At 45.6% G+C, this 18,097-nt stretch overlaps 1 protein-coding gene across 3 annotated transcripts in view; it reads right to left on the bottom strand.

Moving 5' to 3' along the window:
• GALNT10 (polypeptide N-acetylgalactosaminyltransferase 10) overlaps positions 1–18,097 on the bottom strand; it is a 221,699-nt gene that overhangs the window by 103,892 nt on the left and 99,710 nt on the right. For all 3 annotated transcript variants that reach the window (XM_061189890.1, XM_061189891.1, XM_061189892.1), the window contains 2 exons: positions 7,388–7,490; positions 4,632–4,770 (listed from right to left, as the gene is read on the bottom strand). In XM_061189890.1, the coding sequence (XP_061045873.1) occupies positions 4,632–4,770; positions 7,388–7,490 (242 nt within the window). The remainder of the gene's footprint in view (positions 1–4,631; positions 4,771–7,387; positions 7,491–18,097) is intronic.

Genomic DNA, 18,097 nt, shown 5'->3' with positions numbered 1-18,097 from the left:
AGTTTCTTGCAATTGAGTAAGCAATTTGAGTTTTTATCTTATCAAAATAAGTGCTGCTATTTGCCAATGTGGACTAATAAAGATTAAATAGAGTGAATTCTTAACTTTCAGGTATTATAACATAATAGGATATTCTGGATAAGATTCCATTTCTCCTTGGTTTGGATCTTTCATATTTTTATTTCCTCTTTTTCACACCCTTGTCCTTCTGCTTTCTTCTTTCCCTTCTTGATGTTTCCTTTCCTGTTCTTCATACTGGTCTATCTTATACCAATCATGCCTTAACCCTCCTTCCCCTCCTTTACTGTTGGTATTTCTTCTTTCTCCTGCTGCTCATCACTGCTCTCCTACTCCTCTTCAGCTCAGCTTCAATGCTCATTTGCCCTGTGAGCCTACAGGATGGAGTGTGCTTAGTTGCATGCTTTTCTTTCCAATCCATCCCAGAACACTTTGCTTTTACAGAGACCTGCCCAACCAGGAAATTCCTTTGAACTCGTGCCTTTGGCTTTTCTCAATAGCTCTTCTTAACTTCTGCCTAGAATTCCATTTGTTGAAAGGTGCCAGTTGTATAGGTGCCAAATATTTGAGGTCTTGTTATGTAATCAGAAACTTGGATATTTTAAATCAGGGAATTTTAGCAGTGCTCTAGTGCTTAAATGAGTCTTAATGAATACATATTCAAGGCTTAAAGCAAAAAAAACAAAACTTTCATGTGAAAAAATTAACAACAAACTATGGCAAATATGAAATGGATGTTTATAGATGTTCATATTAAACTGCTTCTTATCAGAGCAATGTAAACAATTTTCTTAGCTCTGCAAAATTCCACTGTAGCCCCTTCCCTCAAATTGTAAAGTGAAGCAGCTTAATGATTTTATAAAATCCATCTTTACCATTAAAAAAAAAAAAAAAAAAAAGTCAGCTTCCACAACGGGATTCTAAAAAAGGGTGGGTGTCAGGAGCGTTGGATTTAGCGACATCTTTTGCCATAACTTAGATACTGGTTGGGTGGGTGGGCTGGTAATACAGGAGAGCCTTAGGCTCAATTCACATCCACACAGAACTGGGCCTCCTCCCCTTAAACCCAAACCCTGAACCTCTCTGCCAGGTTGGTGAAGCCTATCATCACTTCTCAGAACAGTGTGTACAATGAATAAAATAAAATAGATGAGCTTGTAAAGGAAACCAGTTAGACTGAAATACTGTTATCAAAATAATAAAAGAGGGCTTCCCTGGTGGCACAGTGGTTGAGAGTCTGCCTGCCAATGCAGGGGACACGGGTTCGAGCCCTGGTCTGGGAAGATCCCACATGCCGCGGAGCAACTAGGCCCGTGAGCCACAACTACTGAGTCTGCGCATCTGGAGCCTGTGCTCCGCAACAAGAGAGGCCGCGATAGTGAGAGGCCCGCACACCGCGATGAAGAGTGGCCCCCGCTCGCCGCAACTAGAGAAAGCCCTCGCACAGAAACGAAGACCCAACACAGCCAAAAATAAATAAATAAATTAATTAATTAAAAAAAAATAATAAAAGAATTTGAAATAGAGTCATAAACGTGCTTCTTCATTAACACATTAAATGACAAGATCTAGTGGAAGTTCTAAAAACTATCTTCATTCCAAAGCAGTGATGAGTATCTGTGACATTTCGAGATATCTGTAAAGTGATGGGAAAGTAAATGATTTCTTTTGGCGAAAATATCATAGGTGCTTCGTTGCCTACAGTCATAACTGAAGGGAACACCAGGTTTCAGTGAGAGGTTCATGAAAAGAAAAATGCAATGTTGTTCTCATCCAAGTTTACAGACCCTCCTGAATTCTATTCACAGACCTATCTGTGGGTCCTAGGACGCCTTGATTATGAAGACCTTTCTTCTTCTGGGCTGTCGGGAGAGAGCACTGCACTGGGAGACAAAAGGGTTTGTTCCCCGCCCCTGGCTCTCCCTCTAACAGCTGGGAGACTCGCCCCTTTAGTTGTTAAGGCAAAGCACCATCTTGCTTAGTCCTCTACGTGCAATGTCCTCCCGCAGAGGCTGGTGTCGGGTGGGGGTGTCCCCTGGGGTTCCAAAGCACCCTGTGCCCACCCCCTCACTGGCTCTCATCTGTGGTGTAATGACCTGCTTCTGCCATCCACCCCCCCCCCACTCTTGCCCAAAGCAGCAATAATGGCTCATTTATCATTGTGTTCCTGGTATTCAGCACAGGGCTTGGTACACAGAAGACCGTGAATATACATTTACTGGATGAACAGATGAATGAATGGATGAAAGCATCTCTCTCTCACTGTAAAAATATTCCTTATTTCACACCAGCAGTTCTCAACCCTGGCTATATGCGAGAATCACGTTCTGAGATTTCAGAAGATCCTCAGACCCAGGCTATTCCTCCAGAGATTCAGACTCCAGTGGCTGGGGTAGGGCCCCAGCTTTTGTATTTTTTTAAAACCACCCCAGGTATAGCCAGAGTTGAGAACCTACAGAACCACAGAGCAGTAGCTGAGGTGACAGAATAATGCTCCCAGATGAAACTTCTTTCCCAGACTTAGAAAGATGAAATTAGTGAAGAATTCTGAACTCTGCGAGGGGCTAAACATATAAATTGAGTTTCTGACCCTCAGAGTCGGGTCACAGTTCTGAATCCAACAACATCAGTAATATCTGAATTACATTCTCAGACTTAGGTGAAAAAAATCCCGGGCTTGACAGTGAAGACCATGAAATGAAGTGCAAACCCCCGAGCAAGCCCTTCAAGGCCCTCGCTCCCTCCCCTCGCTGCAAGAAATCCTTGCAAACTGGGCCCAGTCCTGGGCAAGCAGCACACCTTCCGGGTGGGGACTCCTAGCTGTGTGCTTTCCTCATCTACAAAGTGGAGATGATAATAAAAATGCCAACCTCAAAGCACTATTGCAGGAACTGAAAGATGTAAGCGGGCAGAAAGCATTTTTGTAAGTAGCCACACATGCTATCAAGATTCTTTATTATTACATTCTACCAACTGAGTCCTTATAGGTGGAAAGAGCTTATGACTTATGGATTCTAGGTCAGACTCCCTGCATGTAAATTCTAGTGCCACCTCTTACCAGCTGTATCATCTCACGGTAACTATTTAACCTTTTTTTTTTTGGCCTCAATTCCTTATCTGTAAAATGGTGATAATAAAGGTACCTATCTCATAGGGCTTTTGGAAGCTTTGGCTGAATTAATGCACTTAAAGTACCCTTGGTTCTGGGGCTGGTAGATGCAAACTATTACATTTAGAATGGATAAACAACAAGGTCCTACTGTAGAGCACAGGGAACTCTATTCAGTATCCTGTGATAAACCATAATGGAAAAGAATATAAAAAAAGAATGTATATATAAAACTTCAGCTTTGCATCGGAATCCCCTGGAGGGCTTGTTAAAACACGGACGGCTGGGCCCCTGTGCAGAGCTTTTGATTCCGTAGACCTGGGCTGAGATCCAACAATGTGCATGTCTAACAAGCTCTTAGGTGATGCTGCTGTTGCTGGCCTGGGAACCACACTCTGAGAACAGCTGGCTTAGAATAATGCTTGGCACACAGTAAGTACCTAATAAGTGTTAGCTGTTGTTATCTTTTCCCAGCTTCTAATTTCTTAGTCCCTGAGCAAAACAGTTTATGCTCCACTTCTACTCAGTACTGCCTTCGTGAAGAGACAATTTTGAAATCTGCTTGCAGTGGTTCCCAAAGTGTGGACCCCACAAACATCACACGGGAGCTTACTTGTAATGAAGTTCTTGGGCCCCGACCCAGATCTACTGAATCAGGGATCATGGGCGTGAGGCTCAAGGTCCTGTGTTCGAACTAACAGCCCTCCAGGTGATGCTAATGCACAGCAACTTTAAGAGGTACCCTTCTGCTAGAAAATCACCATGACCACTACAGTACTCCTATTAAAAAGGGGAGGCAGGATGGCTTAAGATCCAGAGTATAGTTTTTGGTTGAACTGGAGCTCAAGAACTGGCTCAGCTTCTTAGTGTGGCCCTACATGAGTTATAATAGCCCTTTAAGCCTCAGTTTCCTCATCCGTAAAAATGGGCATCATCACAGGACCTACATCACAGGGACCTGAGACAATGCAAACGAAGTGCCTGACACACGCTACCTGTTCAAAGAATGTTAGCTGCCACTGTTATCTTTATAATCATTATGATATGTTCTCTCTCAAAGTGAGTTGAGATAGCTTATAACCAACATATAGATGTATAGGTGCACAGGATAGCTAAAATAAAGATTAAAAAAATAAAAAATAAAAATGTCACACACAGAAGGTGGAGAAAGGGAGAGTTGAAACGGCTGCTGCAACTGTCTTGCAAATTGAGGTCTGGACTTCCCTGTGGGCCAGAGTCAAAAAAGGAAATACAGAGGTTATGGTTTCCGCTGGTTGAAAAGAGGAAGGAGACCAACTCTTTTGGAGAGACAATATTGTCCCTCGGCCACACCAGTTCTAAATTCTAGGAGAATCTGATCACACGAACCTGTGCACGAAGGCCCTAGGTAACAGGAGGAAATCTCCTCCAGCAGTGCTTTATGTACCTTTTTCTTTAATTAATTCTCAACAAGAGCCCAGGGCAAAATCCTTAGATCCCAGAAGATGAGAGATGTTACACTCACTTTGGGTGCCGAATATCAGGGAGAGAGCGATTCAGGGAGATTTTATCACTGACGTAAATGTTAAATCCATTTTCTCGGTATGCCTGATCCACTCTCTCAGCATCGGTCATGGGGAAGGGCCTCCCTTGTTCTCCGTTTCCTAGGAGCAAAGAGCAAAGTCAGTGCTGCCAATTAAATGGAGTGGGGAAGGGAAGATGAAAAATATGGTTAAATCACCAAGATAGAACTTTACACTTGATATACAGTGTTCCTCCAGATTTTGCAGGACTAAAGAGGGGAGGGGAATGAGACTCAGCCACGGGCGTAGCATGCACTTCAGACCTGTTCTCATGTAATCTCCCCAGCAAAGCTGTCAGGGTAGGCATACGAGCTCTCATTCTACAGACAGATAAACCAGGACTCAGAAAGGCTATAAAACCAGGTCTCTGGGCTCCAAAGCCCATGCTTCCCCCACTCTGCCAGGAGCCCCAATCATCCCTGACCTTTAAGTCTGATCACCTGGACGGGAGGCCAGGTCACTTGCCTATGAGCTGATCAACCTTGGGCCAGTACTACCTCTCTGAACTACATGTAGCTTGTTCCTGTCTGGTACCCACATCACGCTGAGAAAGTCAAATGAGAGGTTGCATACATGAAAGCTTTCTGTAAACTATAAACCCTATAAACCATGTGAGGAAATACTATGATTACTCTCTAGGCAAGGCAAGCTTTATACATAAATCAAAATTGCCACAAATGATAAACGATGTTTTGATTTTTTTTAAGCCAGCAAACAAATTAAGATTTGCCTAGCCTAGGCCTGGATTGCCTGAAAAGTGTTGTTTTGAGCAATGGATTTGGGTGGATCCAGAACCAGTTTTCCTCTCTCTTTACAATCCATCTGGGGAGAGAGTCCCTGATGCTCCAGGAAATTACTCTCTGGGTTCCCAGGGTGCAGATGGTAGGTGGGGATGTCCCCCAACCCCTGCAATAATAGCCCAAGCATCTGCCATTGGCAAGGGTGTGGAAGAAAGGGTAATAAAAGTCAGGTGATTCAACATCACCTCACCTTCTGGAGCCTGTGGACTGAGCAACACCCCGTTTACTTTGCAAAGTAAATGTTGACAACATCAGCTTGATGAGAAGGTGCAAGCAAAGAGGGGAGCCCAGGGGTGGTGTCTACTCCAATCCAGCCCAACGAGAGAGAGGACTCTGCCACCTGTAACTTGCATTGCTCTGTGATAAGACACTGCTGACCAGTGCCCAGCACAGATCCCGCAAGGGACACAAATGCAACAGGCAGAAAAAGAAGAGCAGAAGCATCTGTTCAGGCCGGGAGGGAAGCTTCGGGAAGGCAGTGCAGGGGAGCGATTCAGAGTTCAGGCCCTGCAGCTGGGCAGAGTGGAGTTTGAAGCCCAGCCCTGCTGCTCCCAGCTGTGTCACCTCAGGAGCACCTTCAGCCTTTCTACGTCTTGAGTTTTGCCCTTTGTATTCCCTGGGATGAGAAGCTTCAATGTGATGATTAAGGAGGGAATGCAGGGCAAGATGCCTGGCACACAGTGAGTGTTCAACACATGCTGGTTATTATTATTCTCAGTAATGTCGCCACTGCTTACTCTTTTCTGGCTAGTTAGCCCAATGTTCTAATAATTCCGGTATAACTGCCTGGAAAATTAGCTCTTTTCAAATGTTTCCTTTCTTAATGTAGGCAGCACCTGCCCGCCCCCCTTCATTTTAAATCACTGGCATATAGAAAAATGCATGTCCTGTCTTCGATTTCCCTGACCATCAGTTGTTACATCAGCTCTATTCAGAACCTTATTGTCATCTGGTTTTTTCATAGTATAACTTTAAAAAAAAAAAAATCAATAGTGGTGGGTACCTCTGAGATAAAAATGAATAAAATACAATCCCTTATATTTCTACGGTGCTTTCCAGTATTGTAAATTATACTTTGTCACCTTCACAACAACACCCTGAGGTTATCAAAGTAGGAAGCATGAGCCCCACTGACAGAGGGGGAAACCGAGGCTCCAGGAGTATGGAATTTATCTGATGGTCACATGGCTGGTAGGTGGTACCTGAGCTGCTCTCCTGGCTCCTAGCCCAGGCTCTCTCTCGAGATGACTCGCCACATAATTTCTGCACCACCCCACCCCTTCCCAACTCTGCAGTGTAACAGCAACAGTTCCAAAGGCTAATTAGGCAAAGAAAACTTCAGCTGAAGCCCACTAGATTCATTCAACCTTGTGGCTATGGTGCTGGGTAGGGATCAACTCAGTCCTCTAGACCTGAGTTCAAGTCCCAAGTCTGCCTCTTTCTCACTGTGTGACTATAGGCAAATTACCCCACCTCTCTGAGCTCCAGGTCCCTTCTCATCAAATGTGCTACAAAGGTTGGTTAGGAGTTTCACCAACAAAAGTGTGGACCTTGGGCCTTGTTCACCATACGTGTTCAATAAGTGTTGGCTCTTACGATTACTGCTCCTCATTTTAGTGGTAAAATATCTTCGAGGAGGGAGACATTTTCTATCACCATAGAGGTAGCAGGGCAAAGTCCCGAAGGCAGTGGATCTGGTGATGTGAGTGGAGAAAGGGGTCAGCTAACAGGTGAAGCAGGGGATCCCAGGAACCAGGGGAAGGATGATGGCAAACGGACAGGGAGTCAACAGGAGGTCCAGATACCCCCGTTAAACACACACATTCACGTGCACACACACACATGCGCGTGTGCAAACACTCTCCCGGGGACCGTCCGTGGATGCTCTGCTCTCGTACCTACACGCTGAGCATCCCTCTTGATGGCTTCTTTGTCGTGCCAGTCCTTCAGCTTCTGCCCATCTCCCAAGAAAAGGGTCTTCTTTTGCTGATTGTGTGAGCCCTTAAAAAAAGACAAAAACTGTGAAATAGAAGAAAAGGGGAAATAAGTTTAATAACAGAGACCCAGAAATTACACTGCCTAAGGGAGCTTTCAGTATTGACTGAATGTCTGTCATCATTGGTTGATTTATTAATTTCCTCAGTATAGCTTTGTTAGTCCTGCTCCGTGCCAGCCAGGTGTGCGAAGTTCAGAAAGATGACACAGTGTCCACCCTCCTGGAACTTACAAACCCGCGGCAGAGAAAACAGATGGACAGACATTCCTTTCATGGAAGAGAGAAAGAGGTAGGTGTGATGCTGTCCAACAGAAATATAACGTGAGCCACCTAGGTGAGCTGCATATATAACTTTACATTATCTAGTATTCACATTTAAAAATTTTTTTAAAAACAGGTTAAGTGAGGGACTTCCCTGGTGGTCCAGTGGTTAAGACTCCATGCTCCCAATGCAGGGGGCCCGGGTTTGATCCCTGGTCAGGGAACTAGATCCCGCATGAAGAAACTAAAGATCCCATGTGCCGCAACCAAGACCCGGCACAACCAAATTAAAAATAAAAAGGTGAAGTGAGTTTCAATAATATATTTCATTTAGCTCCATATACTCCATCTAAAGTATTATCATTTCAACACACAGTGGAAAAAAGTGTTGAGGTATTCTACATTCCTTTTTTTTTTTTGTACTAAGTCTTCAAAATCCAGTGTGTATTTCACACTTGTGTTCATCTCAGTTCAGCCTCATTCCAAGTGCTCAAGAGCCATAGGTGGCTAGTGGCTCCGTACTAGACAGGGCAGAGGCAGTGAATCTTGGGTGAGAGGTCTGGAGAAAGTGCTAGAGGACTTCACTTCTGCCTGGGAGAACTGGGGAAGGTTTCATGGACATGGGGGCCTTTGGGCTGGGCTTCAGATAAGCGAAATGAGAGGCAGGCAGAGCACATGGCCTGGGCATAGACTTCCAGGTGCAGGTGGAGCACGGCAGGGCTGGGCTGGGCCCAAGGAGCACAGAGCACAGGAAGAGAAGTCGGGTCTTGGTCATCTCTGCAGTCCCAAAGAAGGCCCAGTCCCAAAGAGGGGGAACAGCTGTCAAATGTGTGTGGAAGGTCTGAACAAGCACTTAGATGGTTGAAAGAAAACAGGAATATATAGCAGCCACAGGAGAGCAGTCCCAGGGGCTGGGAGAGGAAGGCATTTATTTTGTGTTCCGGAAGGTGAGCCCATGCTGGTGGGCCCATTAGGAAGCAGTTTCCCTAATTAAAGGAGGCTGCATTCCAGTGTCTGGGGTCATCAGAAGGTGCCAGATGCTTTCCCACGCCAAGAGTCCAGTCTAAAGACTTGGCCCCAGGGCTCAGTAAGAATCTTCCCAAGGTAACACTGCTCCACACGGCTGTTTAAGGACCTGTGTTCACCTACATGAGAACAGCTTTCCACCTCACCTCACCCATTAAAAACCCCGCACACCTGTTCTTGCCACTGTGGCATGCAGAATCCACTAGTCCTATTTCCTATATAATTAACTAGTCCCTGAATGCGTGGTGTGCTGGAACATTAGCACTCACAAGAAGCCACTGGAATAAAATCATCCTTACTCCTGTTTATTAAGGCTCCGGGTGATTCTCGCGTTAGCAGATTTTCCACAACGGCTCTAATGATAATAACAATCCTTGGCATTCCCTCTCCTACAGACCTCTCCGAGTTGCAAGAAGAAAACTCTGAAAGTGGGCATGCCAGACGTTGTGGTCAGAGAGGGAAAGAAAACTGCAAAAACAAAGGGCAAAAACAAAGGCCACGTGCCTGCAAACAGTTCTCGGGGGCTTAGAAATCACAGGAGCTGAGCTGGAAGTTCCTTCAGCAGGTTTCAACTGTGGTGAGCTACATTTCTACAGGAGACCCTTCAGTGCTGCCTTGGGAAGGTGGAGGCTGAGAGTAAGAGCTTGACTCCCCTCCTTCAATCAGACCCGCAATGCATCTGTCTGTTTTTTATACCGGGGTTCCATATGGGATTTCATTTTTAAAAGGTCCTCTGCTAAAAACAAACTGACAATCAAATCTCCGAACAAGCGAACACATATACTTGGAAACTGAGCTGGGGCCACTGCTCTATTTCACAGACAGGGAAACTGAATCTTGGAATGGGTCAGGGATCTGCCCGAAGTAAATATTCTACCTCTAGATGTCAGGATTGGTCGGTCAAGAGCTGGTTAGCAATCTTTCCTCCAGCCCTCCCTCCCAGTTCCTTCTCCCTCTTCTGCTACCCAAAGACTGGGAACTTCTACTGACGACGTTAGGTCACTGGTGGACCTAAAGAGGTTCTGCAAACCGCGGCTGCCTTAATGGGAGGAACGAATCTAAAGTGGTTCTCAAAACGTGAACCAGGAGCATCCACACCAGTTGGGAACTTGTTAGAAATGCGGATTCCAGAGCCCTGCCCAGGAAGTAGCAGCAGCAACTCTGGGGGTGGGGCCCGGCAATCTGGGTTTTAATAAGTCCTCCAAGAGATTCTGATGCACACTCCCGTTTGAGAACTACTGGTCTAGAATGAAGGAGGCCATAATCCTGCCTCCCTGTGCTGGTCAGGCTACACCTGGGCTATTGTATCCAAGCTGAGCAGATATTCATCATCAAAGGTCACAAAAACCTTAGATATGATCACTGGCAAACACAACCTGGTGGCTTCTGAGGATCTTTTTTTTTTTTAAACTGCCAGCATGAAAAAAATGGAGGGATTTCTTATTGTTTTATCAAGATTCATTGGCTTCTCCTGAAAACTCAAAAGACACGTCAATGCTCTGACCGAGCTGGGGCAGCACATGGCTCTCCACTTTGCCACAGTCCCCCGCCATTCTTTAGTGCATTTCACCTGGCTCTCATCTCTCACTTGTCTTACTTTCCTGGCCCCAGTGAGTTTGCAACAGGCTGCCACATACAGGTATGTATGAGGAAGATTAGAAACTGTGTTGTTGTATGAGGACTAGGAGATGGGAAGCCGTGGGGGACACAGGAGGATCTGTCTTGTTCTCTGAGGCCCTGAGGCTATCGTGAGTGCCAAGGGCAGAAGTTACTGAATGACTGAGGGATTAGTTTAAGATAGCGAAGAAATTCTAAAAGTTGGACTGGTATTAGGATGAAACAGGGGCACTTGGAAGAAGATAGAGGAGGCCAGGAATAGGATGCTCGCCTGTTTATCAGGATGTGAAGGAGGGGACTCAAGTGCGGGGTTAGGGCTAGTGCTTCTCGAACTTTCCTGCACAGTACGATCACGTGGGGATCTTGTTAAACATGGATTCTGATATAGGAGGTCTGGGGCTGGGCCTGAGACTCTGCATTTCTAAAAAGCTCCCAGGGGGGCTTCCCTGGTGGCGCAGTGGTTAAGAATCTGCCTGCCAATGCAAGGGACATAGGTTTGAGCCCTGGCCCGGGAAGATCCCATATGTCGCGGAGCAACTAAGCCCGTGCGCCACAACTACTGAGCCTGTGCTCTAGAGCCTGCAAGCCACAACTACTGAAGCCTGTGTGCCTAGAGCCCGTGCTCCGCAACAAGAGAAGTCACAACAATGAGAAGCCTGCACACTGCAACGAAGAGTAGCTCCCGCTCACCGCAACTAGAGAAAGCCCGCGCGCAGCAACGAAGACCCAACACAGTCAAAAATAAAAATAAATAAATAAATTTATAAAAAAATAAATAAATAAAAAGCTCCCAGGGGATGGCTGATGCTGCTGATGCCTGAAAAACACTTTGAGCAGCAAGGGTGAGGCGACCTTTACAAGGACATTTCAAGAGTCTAAGAGTCCAGAAAGGACACTGTTTCCTCCATATGTTTGTGGAAGTCTTCTCACACTGCTGGGAACAGGGCACGGGGTTGAATCTCACAGCTGTGACCGAATAGAGGTAAACTCCCTTGAATGAACAGTGAATTGCTGAACCAACAGGGTAGAGAATTAAGATTCCAAAATTCTGGGAGTTTCACACTTAACAGCTTCTACCACCTCATTGCCTTTGCCTTAATGATGCATGTCCCTCTGGAATGATCTGCAGAGGTGGCCTGTTTTAGGTGGTCTCATTAGTTCTTATTTCCTCCCTAAACTAAGAGGACTTCGGAGCTTGCTGCCATAGGGACTTCCGCATGTCTAAACATGTTACTAGGGGGGTCCTCAAATAACCAAGCTACGCAGCTGCTCAGAAACAATTAGTCCACCTGTCTCCCATCTTACAGGTGGGGAAACTGAGGTCCAAAGAGGCCAAGCTACCCAACCAAGGCCACATAAGCAGGCCAGAGAATAAGAGCTATGTTCTTTGACTCCCACGTTGGGTTTTAGTGGAGAGAGCCCTTGTAGTGTGGCCTTGGACAAGCTACAAGAGTCACAGGCACCTCGATTTTCCTACCTGGAAAATAGAGACAGCACTACCTGCCCAAAAGGTACTTTCAGATCAACCGAGAAAAATCACAAACTGTGTTATCGGGAGGACTTTCAGAGTTTACACATAGAATGTGGGTACCAACTCCTTTAGGATTTTAAGAATCTACTGTAAATTGACATTTCATCAAATCACCTAGATACAGGACTCAAATTTTACTATACAAGTTTAAAAGATTTCCAATAATAGGTCTGAGCTTTTGGTCAGAGAAGGAGTTGGTTTCGATCCTAAAACCACTGAGCATTCAGAGCCCAAAGGGCCCTTAGAATCCTATCCAGAAACCTTTATGAAAATTTTGATCAGGAGTCTCTGACATCCACCCATGGAAACCCCACAGATAGATCATTCCAACTATTGCCAAATATTTATCGAGATCTACTATGTGCCAGGCACTGTGGTAGGCACTGGGGATACAGGCATGACAACACAGATCCTTTGTAGATGCTAATGGCTTTATAGCCAGATCAGTCTCTCTCAAAGGACGGTTCTTGGGAGACCTGAGCTCTCATTATAGATACAAATGCCTGGACCCCACCCTGAACCTATTAAATTAACATATCTGGGCGTAGGAGGCCAGGAAGATGTCTTTAAACACATTCCCCATGTGATTCACAATAAAGGTGGAAAACCACTTGTCAAAATCCAGCTGCCTCACTTGCAGATACGAAATCTGCGGCTAACAGAGTAGAACAGACTTGCCCAAAATCCCATAGTTTGTCAGCCCCAAAGACCAAACCAGATCTGGCTGTTCTCTCCCTGGGTTAGACTGTGAGCTCCTTGAAGGCAGGGGCACATCTGTTTTGAGCTGTCACTGTGTGTTCCTAGGTCAATACCTTAGGCCCTCAGTAAATATCAGGTGAATGACTGAATGAATGATTGCTCATTAATGGGGCAGGAAGTCTAGTTGGATGATTCAGAGCATTCTGATTCCAGAGATGCAAAAACTTAGGTTTTACTCCCTGGGCAGGTGGACCCCAGTTTCCTTGACTGATAAATAGGGAAAACTATCAGAATAACCTGCAGGTTAACCTGCACCTGAGGGGATGAACTGAACTCATCTATACAACGCATCTAGCTCAGAGTCTGGCACAAAGTTAGGCCCCTTCGGTAAAGGAGTGCAACTATTAATACGTTATTTTTGGAGAAGGATTATGATCTGGTGTATGTGATGGTCATGTTTGGGGGAAAAGGAGAGAGATGGGAATCTAATAATAAAACTGGGAGCCCTGCAGAAGGAACCTATTGAACACCTGAGCCAATTCAACTGGCTATTGCTGATTACAGGACTTAGAGAGTTTCCTCATTAACAGCAGGTTATGTGCCCACGTGGAAATTCGCTGTTCTTGAGGAAAGAAGAAAGTCCTTAGTTAATAGTGGCATTCTACAACAGAAACAAATGCCACAGACCTTTCGCAACAAGAAAAACACGAACAATGCTTCTCAAAAGACAGCGATTCTTATGCAATGGCAATCACTTAATGTTATGCAAAAAAGCATGTCTGGGTTTCAATCCAGAGGTAATTTTAAGTTTCTTTAATTGTGCAGACTCACAGATTTGTCTATAAAAGCTGTGATTATTTTCCTTCAGCAACCATCTTCTGCTACTTTCCTTGCCCTCTGTTCCCAGATGTCCTTTTGCTACAGGAAGCAGAGAGGTTGGGGAGGAGCACAGGGCAAGGGAGGCGAGGGAGAGTGTGGGGAGGAGGCTGGCAGAATGATTGTGGAAATCACATTAAACAGTAAATTGGAAATGGATTCTGACTGGCCGCTCTAAATAACTGCTTCTGGTATCTGCATGCTTTTACTTAACATTCCACTGAAAGAATCGATTAGTGTTCAGACACACACACACACACACACACACAAATGGAATTTTAATCTTTTGTTTAATCACTATTTAGTGTGCCTGGCATCCTTTGGAGGGAAGGAAGAAAGGTGGTGAAGTGAGCCAGCTGTATTCTGCCCAAGGAGAAAGGTCTGTTAAAGCACATACTCTAATCCCAGCACTGCCGACTCGGCAGCTACCGCTCAGAGACGACACTTGTGTCTCTGGCTGAGCTGGCTAGTGTCTTCAAAACAATGGAAAAAGGGCTGTATGTTCAAAAACGGCAATGTGGAAAGGAAAACTGAGCAGGGCATCTGCTTCATCCAGGGTCTGAGGACTATAACGGATTAGATTCTGCTGCAAATTTTAGGATAGCTTCCCTGCCCCCAACCCTCCTCTCAAATAACCCTACAAAGGCGCTGGAATGATTTTGCTTTGAGGCTTAAATGACTCCATGTAATTCCAAACATTTGTTTATCTGCTAAGTAGATTATTCTAATAACCTTCATACACACACACACACACACACAGACAACACAGCAAAGTATTCTCTTCAAGGTTGCCTTCAAGGTTATCCTTCAAAGAGGGCTGGGGAGGACTTAATTTAGCCAAAAGCATAAAGTTGCTTTAAGCAAGGGAGTTTGAACAACTGATAAATGTACTTTCTTCATGAGTTTTGAGGACATAAGCTGAATTGTTTTATTTCTTCATTCACCTCATAAAAGAGGATGACTCCACTGAGGAATTAAGGACCTACTATGTCCAAACAGCTGTGGAGGAAATAAAGAAAAATAAGATAATTCTTGGCCTCAACAAACAGCATGGATATACGAAAGGAAAAAACACACAACACTGTATGTAATGTGAGTGCCTTGAAAGTTGTACAGATGAATTCTAAAGCTATTTACAAGAGCCAAAGGTTAAATTCTACTTAAGACCATCAGGGAAAAATTCCTGCAGAAGCAAGGTCTTTGATAGCTGCCTGAAAGGATGGGTAGGGTTTTGACTGGGGGGATGGAGCCCAGCTGGAGGGGAAGCATGTGCAAAGAGATGGAGGTTAGAAAGTAAGGGACCTGTTTCCTTAGTGGCAAGGAGACTGATTTGGCTGGGGTGAGTGGGATGCAACAGAGAGTCAGGAACAAGGAGGCCAGGAAGTCTGGACCAGAACCTGAGGGCCTTACGTTTGAGCTGTTTGGCAGGTGGGAGCCACAAAAGGTCTTGGAGCAAGGAACAGGCTGGAGTAGAGGTCTAAGAACAAAATGTTACTACCTATCCACCTGTAATTAATCTCAGAGTCCCCCTCTTCCTGGGATAGATGCAGAGAGAAACACGATTTTGTTTTCATTCAGAAGCAATGTACCCTCATTGTAGGCTGAGGACCGCTCTCCGGCGTTCCAGAAGTCAGACAAATGAGCTGACCTAAGCCCAGCCCTCACCTGGTAGGCCGCTGTTCTGAGAAAACCTACCTTCCACTACAACCAGGACCAAGCAGTATGAGAAAACAATTGCCCCTAAAGGGCACTGTTTATGAATGGACAGAGACACTATAACCCAGCAACCACAAGACTGACGAAGTCGGCCGTGGCCACGTCAGGCAAGTCCTGCTGTTCCACCCAGGAATCAGGCGTGTCAATTTTCCTCGCTCCGATAACTCTGTGGTCTCAACACCAGGATGTCGGAATCTGAAATCTGGGCGGGGCCCCATTCCCTAAGAGGGTAAGGTCATTCACAAATAGGAACCCTTGTTTAAAAAGGCTGATGCTGTGCTTCCAAGGGCAGAAGCAACCTACTCGTCCAATTCACCCTTTTGTTTTGTACAGATGACTCTAGAAAAGGTCATTCGCTACATACGGTGTGAAAGCTCATTAAAAGACTTTTTAAACAGCAGAGAGAAAAAGAGCCAAGATGTTTGTAATACCTACTATCTAAAGGGCAAATGGAGCCTTCAGTAACTTTTCTTTCATTCTAAAAGAATGACTGCAACTTGTACCATTTTCTTCAGAGGAAGTTTCCAAAGGGTTTATCACCGGAAAAACAAACAAAACAACAACAACACTGATCATTTGACAATGTTCATTTGGGTGTCTCACCCATCCATCGGCCCATCCACTTACATGTTTAATGAATACAAGCACATGCCTAGGCTCTGTGCTAGGTATAAAGAATACACTGGTGATGGGCTTCCCTGGTGGCGCAGTGGTTGAGAATCTGCCTGCCAATGCAGGGGACACGGGTTCGAGCCCTGGTCTGGGAAGATCCCACATGCCGCGGAGCAAATGGGCCCGTGAGCCACAATTACTGAGCCTGCGCGTCTGGAGCCTGTGCTCCGCAACAAGAGAGGCCGCGACAGTGAGAGGCCCGCGCACCGCAATGAAGAGTGGCCCCCGCTTGCCGCAGCTAGAGAAAGCCCTCACACGGAAACGAAGACCCAACACAGCCAAAAATAAATAAATAAATAAATAAATAAAAGAAGAATACACTGATGAGCAACACAGATAAGGGCCCTGCTCTCATAGAGCTTATAGTAGTGTGTGTGGCAGAAGGGAATATAGACTTTAATCCAGAACCACAAATAAATTTAAATAGTTACAGTGGCCTGTGCAGAAAAGAAGGATACATGGTGCAAAGAGAGTCCCTTTCTTTCAGATCAGATCAGATCAGGAGGGTCTTATCCAGACAGAAAAGTCAGGAAAGCCTTCCCTGAGGAAACAGATGGAGTATGATTAGAATAAACTCAGCAGAGAGAGGAGAACAGAGCATTTCAGACAGAGGGTGAAGTGAAGATGTGCAAAGGCCCATATTTGGCTGGGCAAATATGAAACCGGAGGGACTAAAAGAAGATCGGGGTGTGTGTTGCACAGAGAAGGAGGGGAAGCCTGGTGGGGATGAGAGGTGGGCAGGGATGAGAGTTTTGTCTTTCCCCAGAAGCGTTTGGAAATGAAGTATTTTATAGAAGGAGGCGGCAAGATCAGATTGCATTTGGAAAGCTCTCTTATAGCCACTGGAGAAAGGATTAGGAGGCCAAGAGGAAGGGCGGAACACAGGGAGGAGGCTATCATCACAGTGGTATAGGCAGAGATGACGCCAGTTTAGGCAGGAAGGTAGAAGCTGGGATGGACATAAGCATTTTTTTTTTTTTTTTAATAGAGTCACAAGGGTCCTGCAAGTCTGCAGTCAAGAAATGCAGCCTCAGGACTCGGACACTTGGGTGATAAGTTCATCTTGAAGGTCCATAGGCCCAAGATGCCATTGATGCAGGTGGAGCTGACCTGGGGCCTGAGCCCAGATCTCCCCTCACCCAGCCTGGTGTTTGCTTCATTACATGTTATTTTCAAGCTTTAATCCTGTTCATAGACAGCAAGTCAGGAAATCAGACCTAATAGAACTGTATCATATATATAGTTAAAGCTTCAGGAATTCAGTGACACATGGTCCAAAAGAAAGAGAAAGAAATCCTAACTAGGGAGGCTGGTGATCCTCCTGTCCCCACGCTCAGCGAGCCTGTATCCTGGATGATGTCCTCAGGGGCCTAGTTCCCTAGTTCCCTCTGGCCTCTGGTACTGTGAGCACTTTGGTGCCGAGTGAGCCTACTCTTGGAAGATAAGTATTTTCATTACCTCAGAAGGCACCGTGATGACTTCAACCAGAGAAATAGTCATCAGTTTTAATGCTGGAGGAAAAACTGCCTCAGTTGGGCTTTTTTTTTTTTTTAATAAATTTATTTATTTATTTATTATCTAATTTTGGCTGCATTGGGTCTTTGTTGCTTCCCGCGGGCTTTCCCTAGCTGCGGCGAGCGCGGGCTACTCTTCATTGCGGTGCGCAGGCTTCTCATTGCGGTGGCCTCTCCTGTTGCAGAGCACGGGCTCTAGGCACGCGGGCTTCAGTAGCCGTGGCACGTAGGCTCAGTAGTTGTGGCTCGCAGGCTCTAGAGCGCAGGCTCAGTAGTTGTAGCGCACGGGCTTCGTTGCTCCGCGGCATGTGGGATCCCCCCGGACCAGGGCTCGAACCCGTGTCCCCTGCATTGGCAGGAGGATTCTTAACCACTGCGCCACCAGGGGAGCCCTCAGTTGGGCCTTTGAGAGGTGGTTTGTCTTTATATTCCATGGGTGATTGTCAAGGGTGATTCTGATTTTACGTTATTTTCACCTTAAGTGGTAAGTTTATTATAACCTAACCCTTTCGAAAGATGAGACTTTACTATATCATTATTGTCCTTACATCCACTTTGTAGATGACAAAACTGAGGCCTGGAGAGAAAATCGATATGAAAGTGTTCTGCAAACTGCCAACCACCCCATGCGTGTAATCATCACAGCTAAGAGTTCCTACCACACGTCGGCCCGCTGCTCCCCACATCTCCGTGCCTGGAA

Source organism: Eubalaena glacialis, chromosome 4 (genome assembly GCF_028564815.1).
Source record: "Eubalaena glacialis isolate mEubGla1 chromosome 4, mEubGla1.1.hap2.+ XY, whole genome shotgun sequence".
Taxonomy (NCBI): Eukaryota; Metazoa; Chordata; class Mammalia; order Artiodactyla; family Balaenidae; genus Eubalaena; species Eubalaena glacialis.
Note: the sequence above shows the minus strand (reverse complement) of the source record. Positions and strands in the feature narration are given on the sequence as shown.